Source organism: Nycticebus coucang, chromosome 10 (assembly GCF_027406575.1).
Source record: "Nycticebus coucang isolate mNycCou1 chromosome 10, mNycCou1.pri, whole genome shotgun sequence".
Taxonomy (NCBI): domain Eukaryota; kingdom Metazoa; phylum Chordata; class Mammalia; order Primates; family Lorisidae; genus Nycticebus; species Nycticebus coucang.
In genome coordinates this window covers 55,791,683-55,814,981 of record NC_069789.1, presented here as the reverse complement: position 1 = coordinate 55,814,981, position 23,299 = coordinate 55,791,683, and the positions used below count along the sequence as shown (strand labels likewise).

The following is a 23,299-nucleotide window of genomic DNA, read 5'->3' as shown; positions in this document are numbered from 1 at the left end:
GCCACAGCCAGCGGGGCCTCAGGTCCTGGCCTCTTTGGGGCTCAGGTTCCTACACATTCTATACCTCCACTTGGAAACTCAGAGCATCCTCTTTCTCCTTCCTGCTGAACTGGTGGCTACACTGAGCTGCCTCTGTCTCTTTAAGAGAGACAGAAAGAGAGAGAGAGAGAGAGAGAACAAAATCAGGAAGTGCGAGAGCTGAGAGCCAGGGCTCAGTGCTGAAGTGGGTGTCCTGCCGCCAGAGAGGCCAGGAGAAAACCCACTATTCCCAGTTCCACTGGCCCTGCCTGCGGGTCCTAGGGGCCTGTGGCTACCAGGATGCTATGAGCACTGCCCACAAATGACAGCAAGTCCTGAAAGCTCTAGGGGCCCAGTCCCACAAGCCTGTGTCTCCTGCAGCTGAGATGGGGTGAGTGCGCAGTGTGTGTGTGGGGGGAGGCTTGGATGGGGGAAGCCGGCAAGGGGCAGGGCAGGCAGAAGTCAACTGGGTACAGGGGTGCCTGCATGTCGGCAGCAGCTCTCCAGGCCCAGAGTCCCTGTGTCCCTCTGTGGCTGTTGGGGGCAGGTTGTGTCATGCACTCCCTCTCTGGCTGGCACTCTTGGAAAGGATGGCTTGGAGTCTAGTGAGCACAGGGAGGGTTATGGCTCGCCGCCTCTCTGGGCTCTGCCTTTGTCAGCTTCTGGTGCCTGCCCTCACTTTTCCTGGGTTCTGTCTCCTGGGTCCAGCCCCAGGAATAGAAGCAGCCAGGAAAGTCTCCCAGAACAGCTGGGGGAATAGGGCTGGAACCCCCCACACACACACACACACAGTCCTGTGGGGGAGGTGACAAACAGGAAAGGGTTAAAGGGCTAGGGCCGGTGGCCTTTGATGGAAGCAGAGAAGCAAACAGCACCAAGGGGAGCCTCTTATCCGTCGCCCTCCTCTTTCCGGTGCAGCTCAGCTCCTGGACTCACCACAGACAGACACCATAAGACACACTTGCCAGGGAGAGTTTTTGTCTGATTCAGGACGGCTCAGAGCAGCTCAGAGCGTGGGGTAAGTGCACTTGGCCACAGGAGAGCCTGAGGAGGGAGGGAGGCGGTGGCTCAGTCTGGCTCCCAGGCTCATGTCCTGCCACTGTTGCCACTCACTGAGGGCTGCTGCGCCCTCCTTGCACCAAGTGCTGGGGTGGGGGCCGTAGAGCATGCAGAGCAGAGCCAGGTGCATGCGCCGCAGTCTCAGGAGCAGGGGCATGCTGCCCGTCTGCAGCTGGCCCTTTACACCACACCACCCCTTCCCACTGCGCCTTCAGGTGTTCCCTGTCCCAGTACCAGAGCGCAGACCTGCTGGCTGACTCCTCAGCCTCAGCCGGGAGACCCTGGCTGACTTGTTCCTACTGAGCTACCATGTTGTCACAGGAAGCCTCTCAGTACCTCAGCCCCTTCTGTATAATGCAGACATGAATATATTATCGGAAATTAGGAACTGACCACTGAACTCTTCAAGTGGCCTCCAGCTCAAGGAGCTGACATTCCCAAAGATTTGCATTTTTTATAGAGTACAGAGAGAAGAGGCTCCAAGCTCAGGAACACAGGATTCCCGGCCCACGGATCCTCAATTTGAGAACCTATAAGGGGTTAGAACAGGAAGAGGCCTTTTCTAGTCCAGCCTTATTTGAACATGTTTAAGGGATAGTGGCCCATCTTATGGTCCTGCCCCCAGGCATCCCAGAAAGGCCAGCCCTGGCCTTGTTTTTCAGAGTGGCATTGAGTTTGACTTCTGAGGCTGCAACTGTCTGCAACCAATTGCTTTGAGGAACAGCCCTTAGGAGAGAAGAGGATGAAGGCAAAGATGGGGAACAGAGTGGTAGGGGAATTTCAGATCCTCCCAGAAGTTCCTAAGCCCTTAGGTGGTTGATTTTTTGCCTCTCCCAGCCCTGCTCACACACACACACACACACACACACACACACACACACACACACACACTCACACCCACATATACAGCAGCCCTGGCCCTCTGGTGGACCTGGCCATGCTAGTCGCCTGGCTAGCAGCTGTCAGCTTGCAGCAGCAGGAAGTGGTGGGCCTGGCAGACGGGCAACCGTGTGGGGTTGGGAGGGGTCCAGGCTCATGTTGCAATCCTGGAGATTTGCGGTGGTGCGGGTGACGCTGCCTGACCAGGGGCCCTTCCTCCTACACTGTTCTGCTTCCTGGGACAATCTCAGGCCTAGAGGCCAAAACCCAGAATTCTCTATGCCTGAGAGAGGTGACAGAAAAGAAGGTCTGTCTCTGCAGAACAGCTGGAGGGGGATAAAGGGGACCTTGGAGAGAGGACAAGCCAGAGGCCCTGTCACGCTGTGCTTCTTTTGGGGGAAGTTACTTAATTTTCTGTGCCTCCCTTCCCCTGCCCCCTTGCCTGTGGAAGGGCCACATGGAGCTCTTCATGGGGCAGTCTTGTTCAGGACCCAGCCACTAGTCATGTCACCAGGTTAGGGATGAAGCCCTGTGTCCCTAGCATGTGCTTCTTCAGGTGGAAGGTGGCCAGCGAGCCTGGAGAAAAGATGCAGAGCACAGTCAACTACCTGTGGCACACGGATGACCTGCTGGGGCAGGGTGCCACTGCCAGCGTATACAAGGCCCGCAACAAGGTAGGGGGCAGCCGGCCCGGCCCCTCACACCTGGGCAGCAGGGGGGTACGCGGCTGGACAGGGGCCCCTGGGCTCAGTTCAGCACTCTGGGAAAGGAGCACACTGAGTTCTTCAGGAGCTGGAAAGGGCTCCTTGGGAGAGCGCCTGTCAGGTACAAGTTGGGACAAGAGAAAGATGAAGTCACCAAGGGAATATCCAAGGAACGGTAATGGGATCTAGGGATAGCAGAGGAGGGAAGTGGAACTTGTTGACATATTTTGGATTTATCCTGCAAGAACATATAAAATGATGCTCCAGACAGACCAGGTTCTAATCCCTGTTCTGCTGCTAATGCCAAGCAGGGTTGGCTGCCATTGTAGTTCTTGTCAAAGGCAAGAGTAATAATGAAAAGCTGGGCGGCGGCTGTGGCTCAGTGAGTAGGGCGCCGGCCCCATATGCCGAGGGTGGTGGGTTCAAACCCAGCCCCGGCCACACTGCAACACAACAAAAAAAAATAGCCGGGTGTTGTGGCGGGCGCCTGTGGTCCCAGCTGCTCAGGAGGCTGAGGCAAGAGAATCGCGTAAGCCCAAGAGTTAGAGGTTGCTGTGAGCCGTGTGACGCCACGGCACTCTACCCGAGGGCGGTACAGTGAGACTCTGTCTCTACAAAAAAAAATAAAGAAAAGCTACCCTCTGCAGAATATCATGTGTGACAAGCCCTTGTCACCTCCTGGTGCTTTGATGATCTACCCCCATGTAGGGGAAGGAGCTGAGGTCGGGAGATTCCCTTCAACCTGGCTGTCTGCTCATCTCTGGGGTTGGGCTGAATGGAGGCCTGGGAGAAGGTGGCTGTTCCCCTGTGGCAGTAGGATTTGTATTATCCCTCTGCTGTCTCCCATTCCTCCCTCCCCTGCGGCAGAAATCTGGCGAGCTTGTCGCTGTGAAGGTCTTCAACACTGCCAGCTACCTGCGGCCCCTGGAGGTGCAGGTGAGAGAGTTTGAGGTCCTGCGGAAGCTGAATCACCAGAACATTGTCAAGCTCTTTGCGGTGGAGGAGACAGTGAGTCCAGGGCTGAGGTAGAGGAGTATGGTCTTGTCCTTGACCCTCACAGTCTAGGGAGAGTCAAGCCATACAGTAATAGTGGCCTCCTCACCAGCAGTCAAACTGTAGAGGGGAGCAAAGAATGCAAGTAAGGGAAGGGGTAGCTCAAGGGAAAGGAATGGCAGAATCAGTGCGTAAGCTAGAGGGCTTCCTGGAGAAGGCGAGCTTAGATTCCAGTGTGGGATCAGCATGAGGCCAAGGAGGGGAGACCAGGCTAGAAGCAGGGACCCAGAGAATGGGGGCTCTAGGTTGAGCTGAGACACCTCTTCTTGATGAGTGGGGAGGAGAATTACACCCTACCCAGCCCTTCCTCTGTCCCACCCACAGGGGGGCAGCCGACAGAAGGTGCTGGTGATGGAGTACTGTTCCAGTGGGAGTCTGCTGAGCGTGCTGGAGAGCCCTGAGAATGCCTTCGGGCTGCCCGAGGATGAGTTCTTGGTGGTACTGCGCTGCGTGGGTGAGCCCTCCCTGGCCCTGCCTCCCCGCTCAGCCAGGCAGCAGGCCTGGGACACAGCTTTCGGGGCAGCACACAGCTGTCTGAGTCCTGCTAATCATTCAGTTTCAAACTCCAATTTAAAAATAAAAGTTTAAAAAGATTGGACACCAACATTCACAGCAGTGTAATTTACAACAGCCAAAAGATAGAAACAACCTAAATACACAAACAAAATGCGGTACATGTACGCAATAGAATATTATTCAATTTTTTTTTTTTTTTTTAAGAGACGGAGTCTCACTTTATGGCCCTCAGTAGAGTGCCGTGGCCTCACACAGCTCACAGCAACCTCCAACTCCTGGGCTTAAGCGATTCTCTTGCCTCAGCCTCCCGAGTAGCTGGGACTACAGGTGCCCGCCACAACGCCCGGCTATTTTTTGGTTGCAGTTTGGCCGGGGACAGGTTTGAACCCGTCACCCTTGGTATATGGGGCCGGGGCCTTACTGACTGAGCCACAGGTGCCGCCCATATTATTCAGTTTTAAAAGGGAGGAAATTCTGACACCTGCTACAACATGGATGAATGCTGAAGACATTATGGCAAGTGAAATAAGCCAGTTACAAGAGGACAAGCACTGTAATTCCACTCACATGAGGTGCTCAGGGTAGTCCAATTTATAGGGACAGAAAATAGCATGGGGGTGCCAGGGCCTGAGTGAGGGGGGATGAAAGTGTTGTTTAATGGGTACAGAGGTTCGGTTTGGAAAGGTGAGAAAGTTCTGGAGACAGGTGGTGATGGTGGCAAAGCAATGTGCCTAATGTCCCTAAAGTGTATGCTTACACATGTTTAAAATGATAGATTTTGTTTTGTATATTTTACCACAAATAAGTAATACGAAAGGCTCTGCTGTCCTTGGGGAGGCAGAGTCACCTCTCTGATTTCCTAGAGAACCCAGCTGTAGCCTCCATACATATCCCAGTGTCCTGAGGACTCCCTCCTTTGCCCTGGGCCCACCTCTGTTCCCCACTTTTCCCGTGGTCTTGTCAGCCCATGAAAACTCCCTTTCTATCATGATGCAAGGATGGCTTCCCAGCAGGATGAACCTAGACTCCACCCTGTCCCTGACCAAAGCCAGCTAGCAGTCCTCCATCTGTCCTCAGTGGCTGGCATGAACCACTTGCGGGAGAACGGCATTGTCCACCGCGACATCAAGCCTGGGAACATCATGCGCCTCGTGGGGGAGGAGGGGCAGAGCATCTACAAGCTGACAGACTTCGGGGCTGCCCGGGAACTGGATGATGATGAGAAGTTCATCTCTGTCTATGGAACGGAGGAGTACCTGGTGAGTGAGCTGCTAGGCACCTGCTGCCTTGAGCTCTGGGCCCCCCTGGCCTTGTGACTCCTTCAGATGCCCCTAGGAGGGGGTTTGGCCATCCCCCTGCTTCTGGAAGGTTAATATCTCACCCCCTGCACCCCAACCAGAGGGAGTCATTCTGTTCTCTAAGACAGAAGGGGCAATGCCACAGTATGTCCAGACAGCCTGCCCCATGGATGACCAGATGGAAATGCTCTGGGTAGGCCACTGGGATACCCATTATTAGGATAATAAAGGAGAAGGGTTCTGAGTGGTCCTGTTTCCACCTGAAGATGGTGGAAGGGATCCTGACAGGTGGGGGTTCAGGCCCTTGCTCATCTCTCCCCATGGCTGCTTTCTGGTTCTCTATCTACAGCACCCCGACATGTATGAGCGGGCAGTGCTTAGAAAGCCCCAGCAAAAGGCCTTTGGGGTGACTGTGGATCTCTGGAGCATTGGAGTGACCCTGTACCATGCAGCCACCGGCAGCCTGCCTTTTGTCCCCTTTGGTGGGCCACGGCGCAACAAGGAGATCATGTATGGTGGGCCACAGGGCAGGGAACTGGGGGGTGCCCTGGACTGTCCCCTATTGGTCCCTGCTATGTCCCCTGCTCCCCCTCGAATTCAGATCCCATTCCCCAGCCAGGCTCCGGTAGGTCCTTTGTTAAGCAGTGGGTCAAAGGAGGAGCCAAGCCCTGCCCATGGCTTGGTGGGAACCTACTAATACTTCTCTTAGTTCAGTGCGTCCTTGTAACTCTCCCCTCTTACTGCTCGCTTCCTCACAGCTGAGGCTCAAAAAGCGACTTTGTCCAGGGACATGCAGAGACTCTTCCAGGGGCAAAAGTGGGGAAAGCATGCAGCCTCCTGTTCCCAGGTCCAAGGTCTCCATAGTTTCCGGCTGTCTGATAGGAGCAACAGGTAGCTGGAGACAGTAGCTGCTCTCCTTAAGCGCCCCACCCAAAGCAAGACAGATCTGAAGTGGATTAGCAGAAGGTTGACGCACCCACCCTCATCTCAGGGGTTGAACTGTGTGGAACCCGTATTAGGCTTCTGGGAAGGAGGTTGTCAGGGAAGGCTAGACTCTGAAAGGAGAGGAGAATGTCGGGGGCCAATCACAGCCTGGGCAAAGGTATGGAGGCTGCCAGGCTGGGGGAAGTGGGGAAGGGGAGAGGCAGTGGACAGGGCAAAGTTCTCTCTGCTTGAAGAAAGAGCTTAGCACGGGAGCTTCCAGGCACAGTGAGCTCCTTGGAGGAAAGCTAGGCCTCTCAAGTTCTGTTTTCCAGGCTACCTTAGAGTGGCTGGGTGCCTGGACCCAGTGCTCTGAGCCCTCGGCCTCAGGCTGAATTTATCATCCCTGGGAGTGTGATGGCTGGGGTCCCACTGACCTGGCCCTGCCTCACCCCAGGTACCGCATCACCACAGAGAAGCCACCTGGGGCCATTGCAGGCACTCAGAGGCGGGAGAACGGGCCCCTGGAGTGGAGCTACAAACTCCCCATCACCTGTCGCCTGTCCATGTGAGTGGACTCTGCTGGGTGGATGGTGGTCGAGTCTGGGCTGAGTGACACTGCTCTCCACTCAGTCAGTATTTCTGAAGCCTATTCCTGCAGGGGCCCCAGGAACACTGTAGGGTTGGGTATAGCACTTTCCCTTTGTAGCCCAGTTTTTCCACCTGGATGCTGGGACCAGTTCTTCCAGCTCTTCCTCCCCTGCCACCTTGGTTGCACCTCTTCAGGGCATTCTCATGGAATGCCCCTATTATCTACTTGAGGGGACAAGTCTGGGTCCCAGTCCCTGACAGTGTCCATGTCATGGGAGGGCAGGGGGTTGCAGACCCAGCTGGTGCCCATCCTGGCCAACATCTTGGAGGTGGAGCAGGCCAAGTGCTGGGGCTTCGACCAGTTCTTTGCGGAGACCAGTGACATCTTGCAGCGAGTCGTCTTCCACGTCTTCTCCCTGTCCCAGGCAGTCCTGTACCACATCTACGTCCACACCCATAACACGTAAGTGGGGGCAAGGGAGTGAAGGCATGAGAACCTTCCTCCCTAAGCAGAAGTGATTGTCTGAAGCGGCACCTCCCAAAGTACGTTCCATGGAGTTTTTAGATATAAACTTTTGGGTCCAAATTTAGTTTGGAAAAACACTAGGTCCACAAAGTTAAACAGATTTTCTTGCTTGTACTTCAGAGATTCTGCATCCTTTGCAAGAATAATATGCATTATAAATTTGAGAAGTGTGTGTTGATAATGTAGTGTCCAAATCTATTGCTCATCGAACCCTTCATTCCAGGGGTACTTTATGGGACTAGGTGAATTTAAATGCAAACGTGGTGTGGAGAGGTGAAAGGGCAGAGCTGGGTACTGGGGCTCCTGGGTTTTGTTCCCACTCTGTCACCAACTACCAATAAGACATGAGCTCTCTACTTTCTCTCTTTACCCTTCATGAGAGAGAAAACCATCCCAGTAACCCCCACCCCTGAGAAATGAAGCCCTGTCTATGGGCAAAGTCTTAGCAGGGGTTTGGGTCAATCTGACCCCACATCCTGCCTGCTGACACCCCTACCCATGCCTGCTGTATCTAGGATAGCCATCTTTCTGGAGGCTGTGTATAAGCAGACCAATGTGGCCCCCCAGCACCAGCAGTACTTCTTTGAAGGTCACCTCTGTATCCTTGAGCCCAACCTCTCAGCACAGCACATCGCCCACACAACAGCAAGCAGCCCCTTGACCCTCTTCAGCATAGCCAACGAGACCCCCAAGGGGCTGGCCTTCAGGGACCGTGAGTAAGGCCCTCCGGGCTGGGTCTTTTCTCCTCCTCACATTCCCTTTCAAGAGGCTGGGGTTTACAATGTGAGTGTTTCGATTTGGGGTCTAATTCCGCAGATGCCTCAGAGATGCCGTGTATCTTGGGCTGGTGGCTTGACCTCCTGGGGTATCACAGTGTCCAAGAAATTGTTTGGAAGGAAGGAAGGAAGGAAGGGAGGGAGGGAGGGAGGGAGGAAGGATGGAAGGAAGGAAGGAAGGAAGGAAGGAAGGAAGGAAGGAAGGAAGGAAGGAAGGAAGGAAGGAAGGAAGGAAGGAAGGAAGGAAGGAGAAACAATAGAAACGTGAAAATTTGGATTTAATGTGCTCCCTCTAATCTCTGATTGATAGGGACGTCTCAGGTAGTTTGTGCTGGAGGAAGCAGGAGCCCAAGCTGCTGAACAGACAGGAAATTTCTGTATCCTTGAGCCCAACCTCTCAGCACAGCATATCGCCCACACAACAGCAGGGTCTAAGTGATCAGGGGTTCATAGTGTTGTTCTTTTCTCCAAGTTCTAGTGAAAGTATTATTCATTCTGATTTGAATGATGCCAATTTCATCCTCCTAACCTGGAAACACGTGGCCAAGAGGGTGATGGTTTTAGTTCTCTTCCTGCCTGATGAGGTGGGCTCTTGGGAATGAGGGTGCAGTTCTCGAGATGGCCGCAAGGTGGCAGTGAGGGACCATAACAGTAAAGACAGACCCTAAGCGCGTTGGCTGCTTGGAAGGTGTAGAGCGCAGGCGTGTGGGATTGGCGGCCAGGGGAGAGCATGAGTTAGAAATAATAAAGATGACCTCAAAGTTGACCTGGAACCATAAAGACAGGCCACTCAGACAGGGTCTTTGTCTGCAGCTGCTCTGGATGTCCCCAAGTTTGTCCCCAAGGTGGATGTGCAGGCAGATTACAACACCGCCAAGGTGAGGGGTGGCCCCAAGGTGGCAGGGAGGCATGAAAAAAGGAGTGGACGGTGTGGGACTGCCCCTGCCCACCTGTGTGTTTCAGGGTGTGTTGGGCACCGGCTACCAGGCCCTGTGGCTGGCACGGGCCCTGCTGGATGGGCAGGAGCTGATGCTGCGGGGGCTGCACTGGGTGGTGTGAGTACCTATGAGGGCAAGGAAGAGGGGGCAGGTGGGGGCCCCGACCTCTCTGCACTGCCCTGGGACCATGCCCACATGCACGGTGCCCTGGGCAAGGCAGCTCTGACATAGACTTCCCTTGGGCAGGGCGGTGCTCCAGACCAGATGCAGGCGGACTCTGGAGGTCACCCAGACAGCCCCCATCCTCATCCTCAGCAGCAGCATGGGCACCGAGAGGTGGGTGTCCTTCCCAGGCCAGCCCACACCTCCCAGCTCTTCTCTCTCTGTCTCTGTTCCTTGCCCCGGATACTTCCAACAATGCACCTCTCCTCCCTCATTCAGAGCTCTCCCGCTAGAGAGCTAGAGCTTTGCTAGAATAGAGAGGGCACCCCTACCTGGTCCCTCATCACTCCACCACCCTAACCCAGTCGCTCACTTGCATAGGGGCTGAGAGGCCCGGGCTCTCCAGGTACCAGGCAGCTTCCCTGTCCAGGAAGGGGCCTCTGTCCTGCCAGGCCTTTCTCGAACGGTTTTGAGTACTCATTCTGCCTTCTCAGGGTTCCCGGCTCCAGTGTTTGGACCCTCGACTCCATCCACTCCCCTATCTTGGGCTAATTCGGGAGGATGGGCTGGGAAAAGAGGGAGACTTGGAAGAAGCCAAGCTGAGGGTCTGGGGATGGGAAACATGGGAAAATTCCATTTTCCAGGGCACCAGGGAAGTGAGCACAGCCCCCGAGTCCTGGAGGGCGTGAGCCATGCAGGGCATGGGTGAGAGATGGGAGTGCTACAGCCTAGGGAAGCTGGCTGTGGCAGGAATCTTTTGGGACAAAGGATCAGAGATGTTCAAACATGCCAGAAGTCCCCCCTCCCTCCCACGACCCCTAGCCCTTGGCCACAGGGAGGTCCAGGGAGTTTCCCAGCAGTGGGTCTGACTCACTGCAGCCTTGGGTACCTCCTGGGGCCTGGCAGCAGCAACACTGATGGAGGGGCAGCTGGGAAGGTGGGTGTGCAGGGAGTAGGAAGAGGAGAGACTCCAAATGACACGGATGGAGTCCTAGTCGTGGCTGAGCCCTCTTCAAACAGTGACAGAGAGCAGGGGTCAGTCAGCAGTGCTGCTGGGGAATCTCCTTTAAGCAGAGCTCTGTCCAGGGGCATAGAAAGGTGCTCCAGGGACAGATGTGGCATCATGTCACACAGAGAGGCCCATGCTCACCCAAAGCAGTTAGCCCTTCCCAGGCATGTGAGGGCTGACAGGATGGTTGGGTAAGGGGAGACCAGAGATGGGTAGCAGCAACCCTGGAGGCCTTCGCAGAAGATGAGGCATTTTAGGCCAGAAGGGAGGGGAATACCTTATGTGGGAAGGGCTGCACAGAGCCTAAAAAACTATATGCTGATGGTAGAAAGTTGGAAAAGACAAATAAGCAAAACTAAAAAAATAAAAATACCATACCCTATAAGCCCAAGAGTGTGAGCTGTGTGACGTCATGGCACTCAGCGATAAAGTGAGACTCCGTCTCTACAAAAAAAAAAAACATACCATATCCTACCACCCAGAGATAGGTAGACACCTTAGTAGATATTTTCCTAATCTATAAGTATATGCATTAACCAGCGTGAGACTATTGTGTGTTTGCTGTTTACAACATGCTTTCTCAGCTTGCTGGCTCGCCCCTCAATACATTTTCATGTCATCTAGTCCTCATTCATATTCCAATTTTCCTAATTATCTCCAGAATTTCTTTTGGAAATTGTTGTGTTCAACCACGATACAGTCTAAGACCACACTTTGTATCTGTTTTAATAGGGCACAAACTGCCCCACCCCATGCGTTTTTTTCCCCTAACACTGACTTGTTGGGAGCCTTGTCATTATAGTTTCCCCTTCTGGACTCATGGAGAACATCCTCTGGAAGCTGTTTGGCTCCTTCTTCTTTCGACGCACTTCCTGTAAACTAGAATTCTGAAGACTGGATAAATTCAAGTTTCACATTTTTTGCTAGAACACATCATAGACGATGCTGCATACTTCATGTCAACACTCCATTGGGAGTGACAGCCTGATTGCTCTGCTATGGATTACATTTTCCCTAAAAAACAAAGAACCAGTGTGGTGTTTGCCTTGTCCACCATGTGGATGTCCATCCCTTTATCATTCATTGATTTTTAACACTGTGCCCAAGAGAATAATTTCACCAGGGTGGCAAGATACTCATGTTTGAAGTTCTGGACATTATTGGGTAGCAGTCTACAAAATACAGCTTTTCCCTTATCAGTAAGCAATTGGTTATCAGGAAATAGAGTTTCTACCAGAAAAGAACTTAATCCTTTCCCTTTGCTTACCAACATTCCTGGTAAGGAGGTCATTAATAGCTGCCTTGCCTCATGGGCTCACAAATTTTCACAGGTGTAAAGTGTTTCCATCCACCTCAACCTTTATTCTTTGCAATGCTCAATAATGTCATGACTTTGGTGAGTAGGGCTCTCTTCAAGTTGGTTCCCCTGTCTCAAGCAGAACACTCCCCAGAGATCCTGCAAACCAGCAAGGCTGTCCCAAAGATGCCGTGCCTCCCACTCTGGCTGCCTCCTAAACCCTTACTGCGGCCTTTCTCCTTGCTTCCCTCTAGGCTCAGCAGCATGCCTGGGACACCGGAGGTCCAGGAACTGAAGGAGGCCACAGAGCTGAGGTCCAGGCTGCGGACTGTGAGTGAGGCTAGGAGTGGGGGCGTCTCAGGACTACAGCCGGGGGGCCGGTGGTCCAGCCAGCCTGCACATCAGAGCCCCAAGCTGAGGACTCCACATAGGTCTCCCTTTTTACCCCGCAGTTGGCTGAGGTCCTCTCCAAATGTTCCCAGAATATCAAAGAGACCCAGATGAGCCTCAGCAACCCGAGCTCAGAGCTGGTGAAGAGCCGGGATCAGGTACATGAGGACAGAAGGTCTGTGGGATTTTCCTTGTTTGTGGGGTGGGGGCACGGGCGTGCAGCTGGAAAGGTCCCACCATCTTTGTGGAGTCAGCCTGCTTTCTCCCTTCTCTCGGCAAGGGTGCGAGGGCATGACAGCTAGGTGGGCGATCAAGGAAGGAGCCAGGCCCACTAATACACACACACAGACCAGCCAGAAGGAGAAAAGGACCTGGGTCTGCCCCCAGCTGGGAGTGTGAAGAATGAGTTAGGAATCTGGGTGTAATAATTCTGAATAAAAGAATAATTTAGGCTCAGTGCCTAAACCTCAGGTGGCTAGGGCACCAGCCACATACACCAGAGCTGGCAGGTTGGAATCCAGCCCAGGCAAAAAATAGCTGGGCATTGTGGCAGGCACCTGTAGTCCCAGGTACTTGGGAGGCTGAGGCAAGAAAATCGCTTGGGCCCGGGAGTTTGAGGTTTGAGGTAGAGTGCTGTGGCATCACAGCTCACGGCACTTTACCCAGGGCAACAGTTTGAGACTGTGTCTCAAAAAAAAAAAAAGAAGAAGAATTTAGCTCTCTTTCTCTATGTCAGGCCCTTACATGGGTTCTCTCATTTATAGCATCTCATTGACTCCTCAGAACAATGATATTGCTGCTCTGATGCCTGTTTCATAGAAGGGGAAGCTTACTCAGTGAGGTCAATTTGCCTTTCATCACAGCCAGTAAATGACAAATGGCACAGGGGGGCTTTAAGTCAGATCTGTCTACCCACCAAAGCCTATGTTTTTGGCTTAAACCAGGCAGGCATGTATGACCTGAACATTCTCCTTTTCAACAAACATAAAAGTGCCCACCCGCTTCACAGGCGCGTATGTGCAGAGCCACTGCTTCCCGGGGGAGATGGTCCCCCATGAGGAGCCCCCCCACCCATTTTATTTATACCTATTGCACTCTGGACCTCCACAAACCCGTAATCCCATGTCCTCAATTCTAATCTCAAAAAGCTCTGAAAACTGCTGGATTTTTAAATTTTTGTTTTAACTATATTAACTGCAAAACCTGACCTAAACATGTACAAGGCTCTTTATGGTCTTAATTCTTGTCACGTGGGGTAAATAGTCTTATGGTTCTCTGAAGGTGTGAATGTATTTTGTTAGGACAGTGTTTTTCAACCTTTTTTTATCTCACGGCACACTTGTACCTGTAGTTAAACTTCCCTGGCACACTCAAATTATGTTGATCAAAAAAGGAGTAAAAGAAAGAACATACTTCTGCACTTAAACTTCTTTCGAAAATAATTAATGATCTTTAAACATTTTTGCAGCACACTTAAGATTCTCTCATGCACAGCGGTTAATGATGGGATTAGGAGTTGCTGCCCAGACCCTGCCAGGGGTGCTCCACAATATGCTGTGTGCCCTGAAGAACCTTTTGACATCAGAAGACAATTTGGAATACACTTGGCCCTGAGCCTTTTGGTTAAAGATTGCAGATCTGAGGTTCCATCCCAGCCATCTCGTCCTCCACCCCATGTTCTGGGAGGGCAGGCTCCTGGGGCTGGAAGGGCTCTGGGAATAAGCGCATGCTCTGCCCGGAGTCCAGCTCCAGAACTAGCTGAGATGGGTTTGCCTGGAGGTACTGGAGGGAGGATGCTGAGGGGCCCAGGCCAGAGAGGAAAGAAAAACTCCTCCTCCACACTCTACCTTTCAAACAAAGAATTTGTATCTAGCCTGGAAAGGGGAAAGAAGAAACAACAATGACCTTAAACAGCAGGCCAAGGTCATCTTCCAGATTCCCTGCCCCAGGCAGGACAGGACCATTGGTTCCTTCTTGTTTTAAACAAGGATTGTTGATTCGTTATTTATCTGAGTTTCTTCTGTATATTCAGGCATTGGGTAAAGAAGCTGTCCCCTTCTGTCCTTCCCAGGTGACCCCGGGGAGAAGTCTCCTTCACTTCATCCCCAGGGATCACTACAGGCTCCCTTAGGTTTCAGGGACCTGAGTTCCTTCTCAGGATCTAATCTCAAGTCTTCTTACATAGCAAAGCCCACTCTCCTGCTGCCTGTCCCTCCGTGGCTTTTTCTGTCTCACCTCTCGCTTAACTTATGTCATGAGTGTGTGTGAGAGAGACTCAGAGAGAAAATAAACCCTGGGAATGAGAGATGGTTGGCTGGCTCCAAGGCGTCTTATAGCTTAGAGATAGGTTGGCCTCCCCCATTCCCAGATTGACCCCCAAAAACTGTGGCAGTGAGTTTCCTTCTACAAGAAGACAGCTCTTGCCTTACTCCCATGTCACCTGCTCCCTCCCATGCCCTTTGCTCTGTTCTGTTCCATTCTTCCAACACCTATCTCCGGCCCGCAGTAACCAGCAGATTCAGTGCTGTTTGGACAAGATGAACCTCATCTACAAACAGTTCAAGAAGTCTAGGATGAGGCCAGGTGAGCCGTGCAGAGGGCAAAATACTTCTGCTCTCTCCTCTCTCCCTTCTTCCTCCCGATTATTCAGTAATATTCTACATGGAGGCCCACGGTAGATGGTGCTGTGTGGAGCTAGGGCCCCTGCCTGAGAGCTGTCTGCAGGCCGGCGAGGGGCACGAAGGCTTTACACCAGTGCCTGTTGCTACGTGAGAGGCTTGGATCACAGGGTGGGAGATGCAATAGCTGGAGACTGGGTGCTCTAGAAGGGGTGGCCCTGGAAGAAGACCCCGTACCATGGCAGAGCACCTTACAGTTTACAGAGAATTGCCCTATGCATTATGTCTTTGGGGCACTGGGATAGTTAAGTTTTCTAGGGATGGAGGCATCCAGAAGAAATCCCAATTTGAGTCACCAGGCCAGGCATTTTGGCTTCATTATCTATTAGTGTTCACGAAACCTTCTGGACAGGGCCAGCCCGCTCACTGACCCAGGGATGGGAATCCACTTGCCTGAGGTGACTGTCTTCATTGGACAGAGTCACCCCAGAGGAGGGCTAGTGATGGTGTCAGAGGAAACCTGGGGAGGCCCTAGTTGACAGCAGGAACTGACCCTCTCACTCCCCTCCAATGCCCTAAACATTTCCTAATCTGTAGTCCGAAGTCTTGGGTTTGATTGCTAAATTCTCTTCTATCCTTGGGATTACCTAAAAACCACCATGCAATACAAATACAATACCAGCCATATATGTCATTTTAAACCTTTCTAATAGCCAAAATTTAAAAAGCGGAAACAGGGGCAGCACCTGTGGCTCAGTCGGTAGGGCACCGGCCCCATATACCAAGGGTGGCGGGTTCAAACCCGGCCCCCGCTGAACTGCAACCAAAAAATAGCTGGGCGTTGTGGCGGGCGCCTGTAGTCCCAGCTACTCGGGAGGCTGAGGCAAGAGAATCGCTTAAGCCCAGGAGTTGGAGGTTGCTGTGAGCTGTGTGAGGCCACGGCACTCTACCGAGGGCCATAAAGTGAGACTCTGTCTCTACAAAAAAAAAAAAAAAGAAAAGAAAAAGTGGGAACAGATGAAATTAATTCTAACAATATATTTTATTTATATTTTATTCAACCCAATACATCCAAGGTGTCATTTCAGCATGTCATCAGTATAAACAAAATTACTAAAAACATACTTTATGTTCTTTTTCGTGCTGAATCTTTAAAACCCCATGTATATTTTACACTTATAGCATGTCTCTATTGGGAAGCTAAATGTTTACCAAAGTGAAATAACAGAGCGGTGTTTAATAGGGGAAGAATAGTTTACAGTGCTTCTGTGTTAAGCTTTAAATGAATTGGAAATTCAGCTCTTCAGTCACACTAGCCACATGGCAAGTGCTCGGTAGCGATGTGTGTCTGCTGATCCAATCCTGGACATACAGATTTAGAAAATAATCGTCTCCTCGGGCAGTGCCTGTGGCTCAAAGGAGTAGGGTGCCGGCTCCATATGCCGGAGGTGGCGGGTTCAACCCAGCCCCGGCCAAAAACTGCAAAATAATAATAATTGTCTCCTTGGCAGCTGCAAACCTGCTTCAGAGCCTGGCCTTAGGACACAGGAGAGAACCACGGGACATGTGGGGAAAGCAGGACTCTCCTGTTCCCACGAGATGGCCGGGTCTTGTATCCAACTGGACACCCTGGCTATGATTTCAGGAGCACCTCAGAGGCTTTGCCATAGCCCTGTAATGTAGACTTCTGGTGCCTCCCTTGTGCTAGGGACCATCCTGTGGGCCATATCTGTTCTTAAGTGATTTAATGCTCACAAAAATTCCACGCACCATTACCCTTCTATTTTTTTTTTTTTTTTTTTGGTGGTTTTTGGCCGGGGCTGGGTTTGAACCCACCACCTCCGGCATATGGGACCGGCACCCTACTCACTGAGCCACAGGAGCCGCCCTACCCTTCTATTTTTTAGATGAGGAAACGGAGACACAGACACACAAAAGATTAAGTAGCCCAGGTAATCCAGGTCCAACTGCTTTTGAACACCTCATTTTACAGCCGCAAGAGAGTTTTACTTCTCCTGGTCTTTAAGAGTCCTTTCTTAAAATTCAAAATGAGCCCTTAACTATTAACACCCAGAGTGCTGACAGATGAAGATAGATGTGATGGGTGAGGAAATAGGCTCAGGGAGGTGAACCACATTCCCACAGCTGCCTGCTCACATTAGGCCGATCTGGGACTTGACCCGGATCTCTTTTTTTTTTTTTTTTTTAGAGACAGAGTCTCACTTTATGGCCCTCGGTAGAGTGCCGTGGCATCACACAGCTCACAGCAACCTCCAACTCCTGGGCTTAAGCGATTCTCTTGCCTCAGCCTCCCGAGTAGCTGGGACTACAGGCGCCCGCCACAACGCCCGGCTCTTTTTTGGTTGCAGTTCAGCCGGGGCCGGGGTTGAACCCATGACCCTCGGTATATGGGGCCGGCGCCTTACCGACTGAGCCACAGGTGCCGCCCATTGACCCGGATCTCTTGGACTTCACAAGTGCTCTAAGCTGGTGGCATGCAGGGCCCGGGAAGGAGATTCTGCTATTAGGGGAGTGGGATGGGGCAACCCACAACCTGTATCATCATTTCATGTCCAAGTTGCCACGACCTGAGGGCCATTCCCACATAGCCCAGGAGGGGGCAGCATGTCCCCAGTACATGAGCATTAGGGCCCCTCTTACCCACGGCTTCTGGAATGCTAACCTGATGCCTTGGGTCCTCCTTGTCATAATCATTTACTCAGGTGCTTGTTCCCCTCCTCTGTCCTTCCTGACTCCATTGGCCATGAGGCTCCATGAAGCAGGGCACAGGCTGGGCTGTCTTCTCTTTGAAACTGTCACCCAATCCTGTGGCACTCTGTTTTGCTGACGGATTGAGTAAGTGACATTGGTCCTGTCTTGTTTCCTTCAGGGCTTAGCTACAATGAGGAGCAGATTCACAAGCTGGATAAGTGAGTGGCTTGCGGGTGGGCAGAGGGTGGAAGTCACCAGGGCAGAGCAATGAAGGGCCCTGATCCTACCAAAGGATAGCTCTATCTGGGGTGCATTGTCCAGGGCCAGTGGAGGGGGCTCGCTGGAAGCACTCTTGACATAATGGGGGTTACTTCTGGAATGGACAAGATTGTTTGCAGGATCCCTTTCCCTGGCTGTCCTTACTGATTTACCACTTCCTGCTCCTGACCTCTGTCCCCCTGTTTCCCGGACACTCCCATTGTCCAGGAGGCCCTGGCTAGCCTGTCCACAATGGCTATTTGGAGACTCACTCCTGCTATTCTACACTCACCCCAGGTCCTCCAAATACACATGCACACACCCTCCTCCCATGAACTATCTCTCCTGCCCTGCTCTTTCCTTTGGGGGTCTGAGCTCGAGGGGGTGTGTGTTCCCTAAGGGGCTATGTCTCTGAGTGTATGGTCTTCATGATGCGACTGTGTGACTGTCCTCCTTCCCTAGAGATAAAGGTCCCCGCTGTGGGCCCAGGGCTTGGGCACTATGACAAGATGATGATGAAGACCAAGGGAGGCTGGGCTTATGGTAGACAGATGGCTCTGGCTGCTCATCTCTGTGCCTCGGTTTCCCTATCTTTCTAGGATGAATTTTAGTCACCTAGCCAAAAGGCTCCTGCAGGTGTTCCAGGAGGAGTGTGTGCAGAAGTATCAGATGACTCTAGTCACACACGACAAGTGGATGAGGTAACAGTCCTTCCTGAGCTTGTGGGTCCCTGGCCTGGCCTGGCCCTTCCAGGCTTCAGAGGACCCTGGGCTTTGGAAAGCTCTGATAAAGAGGGAGGAGTCAGTGAGGGAACATGAGGAAATGAGTGGGTTTGTGTACCTGAGTGGACTCATCTGTCTGCTGGGTGGTTTCCATTTTTTTTTTTTTGCAGTTTTTGGCCAGGGCTGGGTTTGAACTTACCACCTCCAGCATATGGGGCCGGCGCCCTACTCCTTTGAGCCATAGGCACGGCCCTGCTGGGTGGTTTCTATACCTTAGCTTATTTAATTCCATAATACCTACCCTATGCAATAGGTATTATCACCATATTTCACAAATGAGGAAACTGAGGCTCAGAGGACAGGTCTCTTCCTCACACGGCTAGTAAGGGCTAGACCCAAGACTGGTACATGGCATGTCTGCCTCTAAAATTTGAATTCTTTCCATGTTCCCTATTGGGTGTATTGGGAAATCTCTTTAGGGAGAACACAAGGTCCCTATAGGATAAGGAAGGGTGTGGCAGAGGCCCTTAAATATAACCTTTTCTCACACTGTCTCCTTCAGGAGTTTTGGCTTCTCCCTTCTCAGACAAGGCCTGCCCTCCCTCCCCAGCTTTGCGAACACTGACCCCTCCTGAGGAGAGAGGACAGTTTCTTAGGTGCTGGCAGGATCTGAGGCCTGTGTGACTTGTGCCCTTGTCATGGGACTGAGACCCAGGCACTCTCCCACCTTCATATACCACCCAGCTCCCCACCCCAAATGCTGATTTAATTGCTCTAGAGTAGGGCTTGGATATCAGTATATTACAAGTTCTTCCAAGCAATTCTAATGTGTAGCAGGGTTGAAGACCAGCCACTGGTTTAATGGTGCTAGGCCTTGGGAGAAAATGTTCTTGTTCATTCTTCTACTTAGAAAGGAGAATTCATGCTGGAAATGGGAGCCTGGCAGTCCCCCATATAAGCACCCTGGAGTGGGTTGTCCTCTGCCTCTGTGGAGCCTTGCCTGGTGCCATGCTCACTGTTAACTGTCAGGTGTCACCAGCTGTAAGCACGTTCCCAGAGCTTCCCATTGTGTTCTGGAGGGACCCTCCTACCCTTAGGCAGATGTGCTCATCCACACTATGGCAGTGGGGCAGGGGAGAGATGAGGCCACAGCTGGAAGGGCAGAGGCCTCAAGGGAGGTGAATGCCTGGGACACATCTGTGTCAGTGTGGTGACCCTGGGGAAAAGTGAGCTGAGCCCTGCTCTAATTCTAGTTCTTTACCTACTCTCTTCAGAGTGGTGCATGAGACCAGCAACCACCTGCACCTGGTGCACTGTTCTGTGGCTGTCTGTATCACGGATGCCCGGGAAGCTCAGGAGAGCCTTGGCAAGGTGGGAATGGCTGGAGAATGCTGGGCACTGCGGGGGTGGGGGGGTGGGGTGTGCAGTTAGGCTGGTTCCTAATTGCTGATTACAGCATGGCTTCCTTTCAGATCCTTGACCGGCTATCTCAGCAGCTCCTTCAGGACAGAACAGAAGGGGCTCTGGTCTCACCACCCCCGGCAGCTCCTTATTCTACACAAAGGGACCTGCTTTTCCAGTAAGTGCTGGAGAGAGAAGAGTATGGAAGGGGGTGTTGCTGAGGGTAAGGCCTGAGCTAGGAGTTTGCCACATGCCAGGCCTAGGAGGCAGGAACGCAGAGGGTGCCTCAGAGGGGAGTGGGCCTCCTGGGGAAGGGGAAGTTGCCTTTGGCCTCAGCTGCCTCTCTTGCCTCTGCCTTGGACAGCATGCAAGAGCTCTGTGAGCACATGAAGCAGCTGGCGTTTGACCTCCAGGAAAACAACCAAATCATTGAGCGGTAAGGAGACACCGTCCCACCTGCTGTGTGCCAGGGAGTGCAGGGTGGTCAAGCTGCCCTTGCTGGGGGGCTGCAGGGTCCCTGTGCCTCCTCATATAGGTTCATTGACCCATGTCCATTTTCCAAACAGCCCTCTTAGAGCTTACGCTTTGTCCACAAGTGACTTGCCATCCTGAAGAAATAAAGGTTCCACTTAGTTTTTAAAATGTGAGCCTCCATGCTGTCAGAGGTGGGGGGCAGAGATTTGTGCCCCTGTCCAGCTCTGTGCTCAAACTTCCCATATTGCAGACACCAGAGTGGGTGCTATTCTGGTGCCTTGTCCTACCTCAGGGAGCTGCACAGACAGTGGGGTGCGTTGCCCAAGGCCCATGTTTTTCCCACCTGTGGGGCTCCCATTTCTTCTTCCAATGTTGTAGGCTAGCCCAGGGCCACAGGCCCAGCAGAGATGCTGGACTATCTCCTGATGGGGGCTGCAGGGTAGCAGAGGGGTTGGTGTGGTAATGCAGCAGGGCTCAGACTTTGGGATTTTGTGTAAAATTCACAAAAGACACTTGGAGTACAACAGAGTTACCATGTGCCTGTGTAAAAAAGTAAGCATATTTGACAGGGAGAAAATAAAAACAACACTGCCATCTTGTAGTCCCACTTTATTTTTTTTATTAAATCATAATTTTGTACATTGATGCATTTATGGGGTTCAGGGTACTGCTTCAATATACAATGTGAAATGCTTACATTGAACTAAGTAACATATCTGTAGTCCCACTTTATAAAGCACTTTAACACCAAAGGATAATCTGAGAGGGAAGAATGGTCCTTGCTAGCCCTGAAGGTCAACAGCCTATTCACATACATGTACACACATGTGCACACCTTCCACGCCCTCCCCAGTGGCTATTCACATACATGTACACACATGTGCACACCTTCCACGCCCTCCCCAGTGGCTATTCACATACATGTACACACATGTGCACACCTTCCACACCCTCCCCGGTGGCCTCTGGGAACCAGGGTGGGAAAAGTCAGCAGAGATTCAACACGATTTGAAGCCTGACTCTGCTTCATACCAACTTTGTAACCCTAGGATTTTTGCTCAGCTCTGAGCTTCAGTTCCCACCCCTATAAAATAGGAATAATAATTCCTACCTCATAGAGATGAAATAAAATGAGATATTCGAGGTGTCTAGGTGTGTGTGTGTGCATGTGTAGGGAAAGACTCACTAAATGTTAATTCCTATCCAGATTCACACCAGTCTGAGACATCAGCCTTGGGACCAGGAGGTAGGGAAAGAGCTTGTGGTTTCTCTGCAGAGTTTCAGAGATTCCTTGGATAAGGGCAGTGTCTCCTCCCCGTCCTATTCCAGACAGAGGAGAATTCATGCTCCTAAATGCCCACACAGAGGAGATTCAACAGCTTCTTGGAAAGACTTTCCCGAACAGCTCTCTTAAGCAGGAAGTTCCAATTTTAGTGCCAACATAAATTTTTCTTGTTGTGATATGGTGATCTATTTATAGACAGATCAAAACTTTATTTTAATGAACTTTCACTTCCTTATTCGGAGCTGTAGCCAAGGAGCCGAACGAACCCATGTGAACTCCTTTTCCCGCTTCCTAAACCATGGCTGTGCAGTGGAATCTCCAGGGGTGCTTTGAAAAGCACTGACACCTAAGTCTTGGCTGAGAGTTGGGGAAATTTATTAGAACTTCCCAGTGATTCTAGTGTGCAGTGAGAGATGAGAACCAGAGGGATCTCGTCAGGGAAGGAAGCTGCCACAGAGGAGAGCTGAGGACTTCAATGGCTCAGTGCAAGTGATTATGTGGGCCGGAGGTGCGGTCTGCAGGCTCCTCCAGCAGGTGGGTAAAAGCTCATGTGTGCCTTTCCTTGCAGGTTAAGTAGAGTCCCAGCAGCTCCTGATGTCTGAGCTCCCTGGGGTGCATGAAGCATCCTGAAGCATTAGAAGGATTCAAACACTGCTCTCCTGTGCTGCGGGACCCAACCCAGGGTGAGATCTGGTTCCATCTCATCAGCCTACCTCCCTCCTGGCCAATGGCTAGGAGATGTCACCAGCATTACCTTCCACCGCCTTTCCCCCTGAGAAGCAGCCCAGCCCAGACTAGGACACCAGGCCATCTCTGTCCAGACTCACAGTGAAGCGTGTGGCAGCTACTGCCTGGAATGACATTTCTCTTATTCAGGCTCAGATATTGCTCCTCCTTACCCTGGCCTGTGTGGCTGAACCTGGCTGGGCCGTGGGGACAAGTGGATGTCATATGCTATCCCATCCAGCCTATGGCTTACAGAGCTTTACTCCCTGGGGAACAGGAGAAGAGACCTCCTGGGGTTTCCCCAGGGTGCTGGGTCAAATGACCTCATCTCCATCTTCCTTCCCCTTGAGGTGTTTCACATTGAACACAGCTCTGTCTACTCCCCAGAGGTTTCTGGGGTCACCACATTCATCCCCAAACAACACAGAGCCTCATTTTCCTTCTGTCCTTGGACTGGCTGAACCTCAGATTGAGCTAATGAGTGATCAAGGCCAGGTGCCAGTGCCTTGGGGACCCTTTTCCCATTTTCCCCTCTCTCTGAGGCAACACCTGGGCCTGGGACATACAGCCGGCCAGCAGTAACAGGTGGCCATGCCAGCAAGCATGGGCCTCTAAGTCCAGCACCCTGCACCTTTAGGAAATGGAATAAATGTGGCCTTTTCTACTTCTGTGGCTATGTCTGTGAGGCAAGGGAGACTCTCTTTAAACTTTAAACTCCCTGAACCTGAAATTCAGGGAGAAAGAAGGTCTTTTAAACTTTTCTTTCTTTTCTTTTCTCTCTCTCCCTTTCCTTCCTTCCTTCCTTCCTTCCTTCCTTCCTTCCTTCCTTCCTTCCTTCCTTCCTTCCTTCCCTCCTTCCTTCCTTTCCTTCTTTCTTCCTTCCTTCATAGAATTGTCACTCAGTTGCCCAGGCTAGAGTGCTGTGGCATCAGCTTCATCCACAGTAACCCCAAACTCCAGGGTTCA

At 51.9% G+C, this 23,299-nt stretch overlaps 1 protein-coding gene across 11 annotated transcripts; it reads left to right on the top strand.

Moving 5' to 3' along the window:
- On the top strand, window positions 1–22,997 carry IKBKE (inhibitor of nuclear factor kappa B kinase subunit epsilon). 11 transcript variants are annotated; one of them, XM_053607027.1, is made up of 24 exons: window positions 1–409; window positions 937–1,036; window positions 2,513–2,630; window positions 3,528–3,668; window positions 4,038–4,167; window positions 5,307–5,488; window positions 5,877–6,042; window positions 6,286–6,418; window positions 6,906–7,016; window positions 7,323–7,502; window positions 8,081–8,277; window positions 9,155–9,219; window positions 9,305–9,396; window positions 9,526–9,615; window positions 12,002–12,077; window positions 12,200–12,312; window positions 14,644–14,720; window positions 16,663–16,707; window positions 17,646–17,685; window positions 18,325–18,426; window positions 19,722–19,818; window positions 19,920–20,026; window positions 20,213–20,284; window positions 22,176–22,997. In XM_053607027.1, the coding sequence occupies exons 3-24, from the start codon at window positions 2,544–2,546 to the stop codon at window positions 22,207–22,209; spliced, it is 2,337 nt and encodes a 778-aa protein (XP_053463002.1). In that variant the 5' UTR covers window positions 1–409; window positions 937–1,036; window positions 2,513–2,543; the 3' UTR covers window positions 22,210–22,997. The 11 variants fall into 11 exon arrangements, 9 of the variants coding, with proteins under 9 accessions (XP_053463002.1, XP_053463008.1, XP_053463003.1 ...); XM_053607033.1 differs by lacking the exon at window positions 6,286–6,418 and having other exon boundaries at window positions 5,877–6,037; XM_053607028.1 differs by lacking the exons at window positions 1–409; window positions 937–1,036 and having other exon boundaries at window positions 1,954–2,630; window positions 3,528–3,596.
- The last annotated feature ends 302 nt before the right edge of the window (window positions 22,998–23,299 follow it).

Bases quoted from the DNA above. Each gene is read 5' to 3' on its own strand.
- IKBKE (XM_053607025.1), top strand. From the start codon at position 2,478: ATGAAGCCCTGTGTCCCTAGCATGTGCTTCTTCAGGTGGAAGGTGGCC. The intron at 6,043-6,285 runs GTGGGCCACAGG...GCTTCCTCACAG, and splicing joins CAACAAGGAGATCATGTATG to CTGAGGCTCAAAAAGCGACT. The intron at 18,427-19,721 runs GTAACAGTCCTT...TACTCTCTTCAG, and splicing joins ACACACGACAAGTGGATGAG to AGTGGTGCATGAGACCAGCA.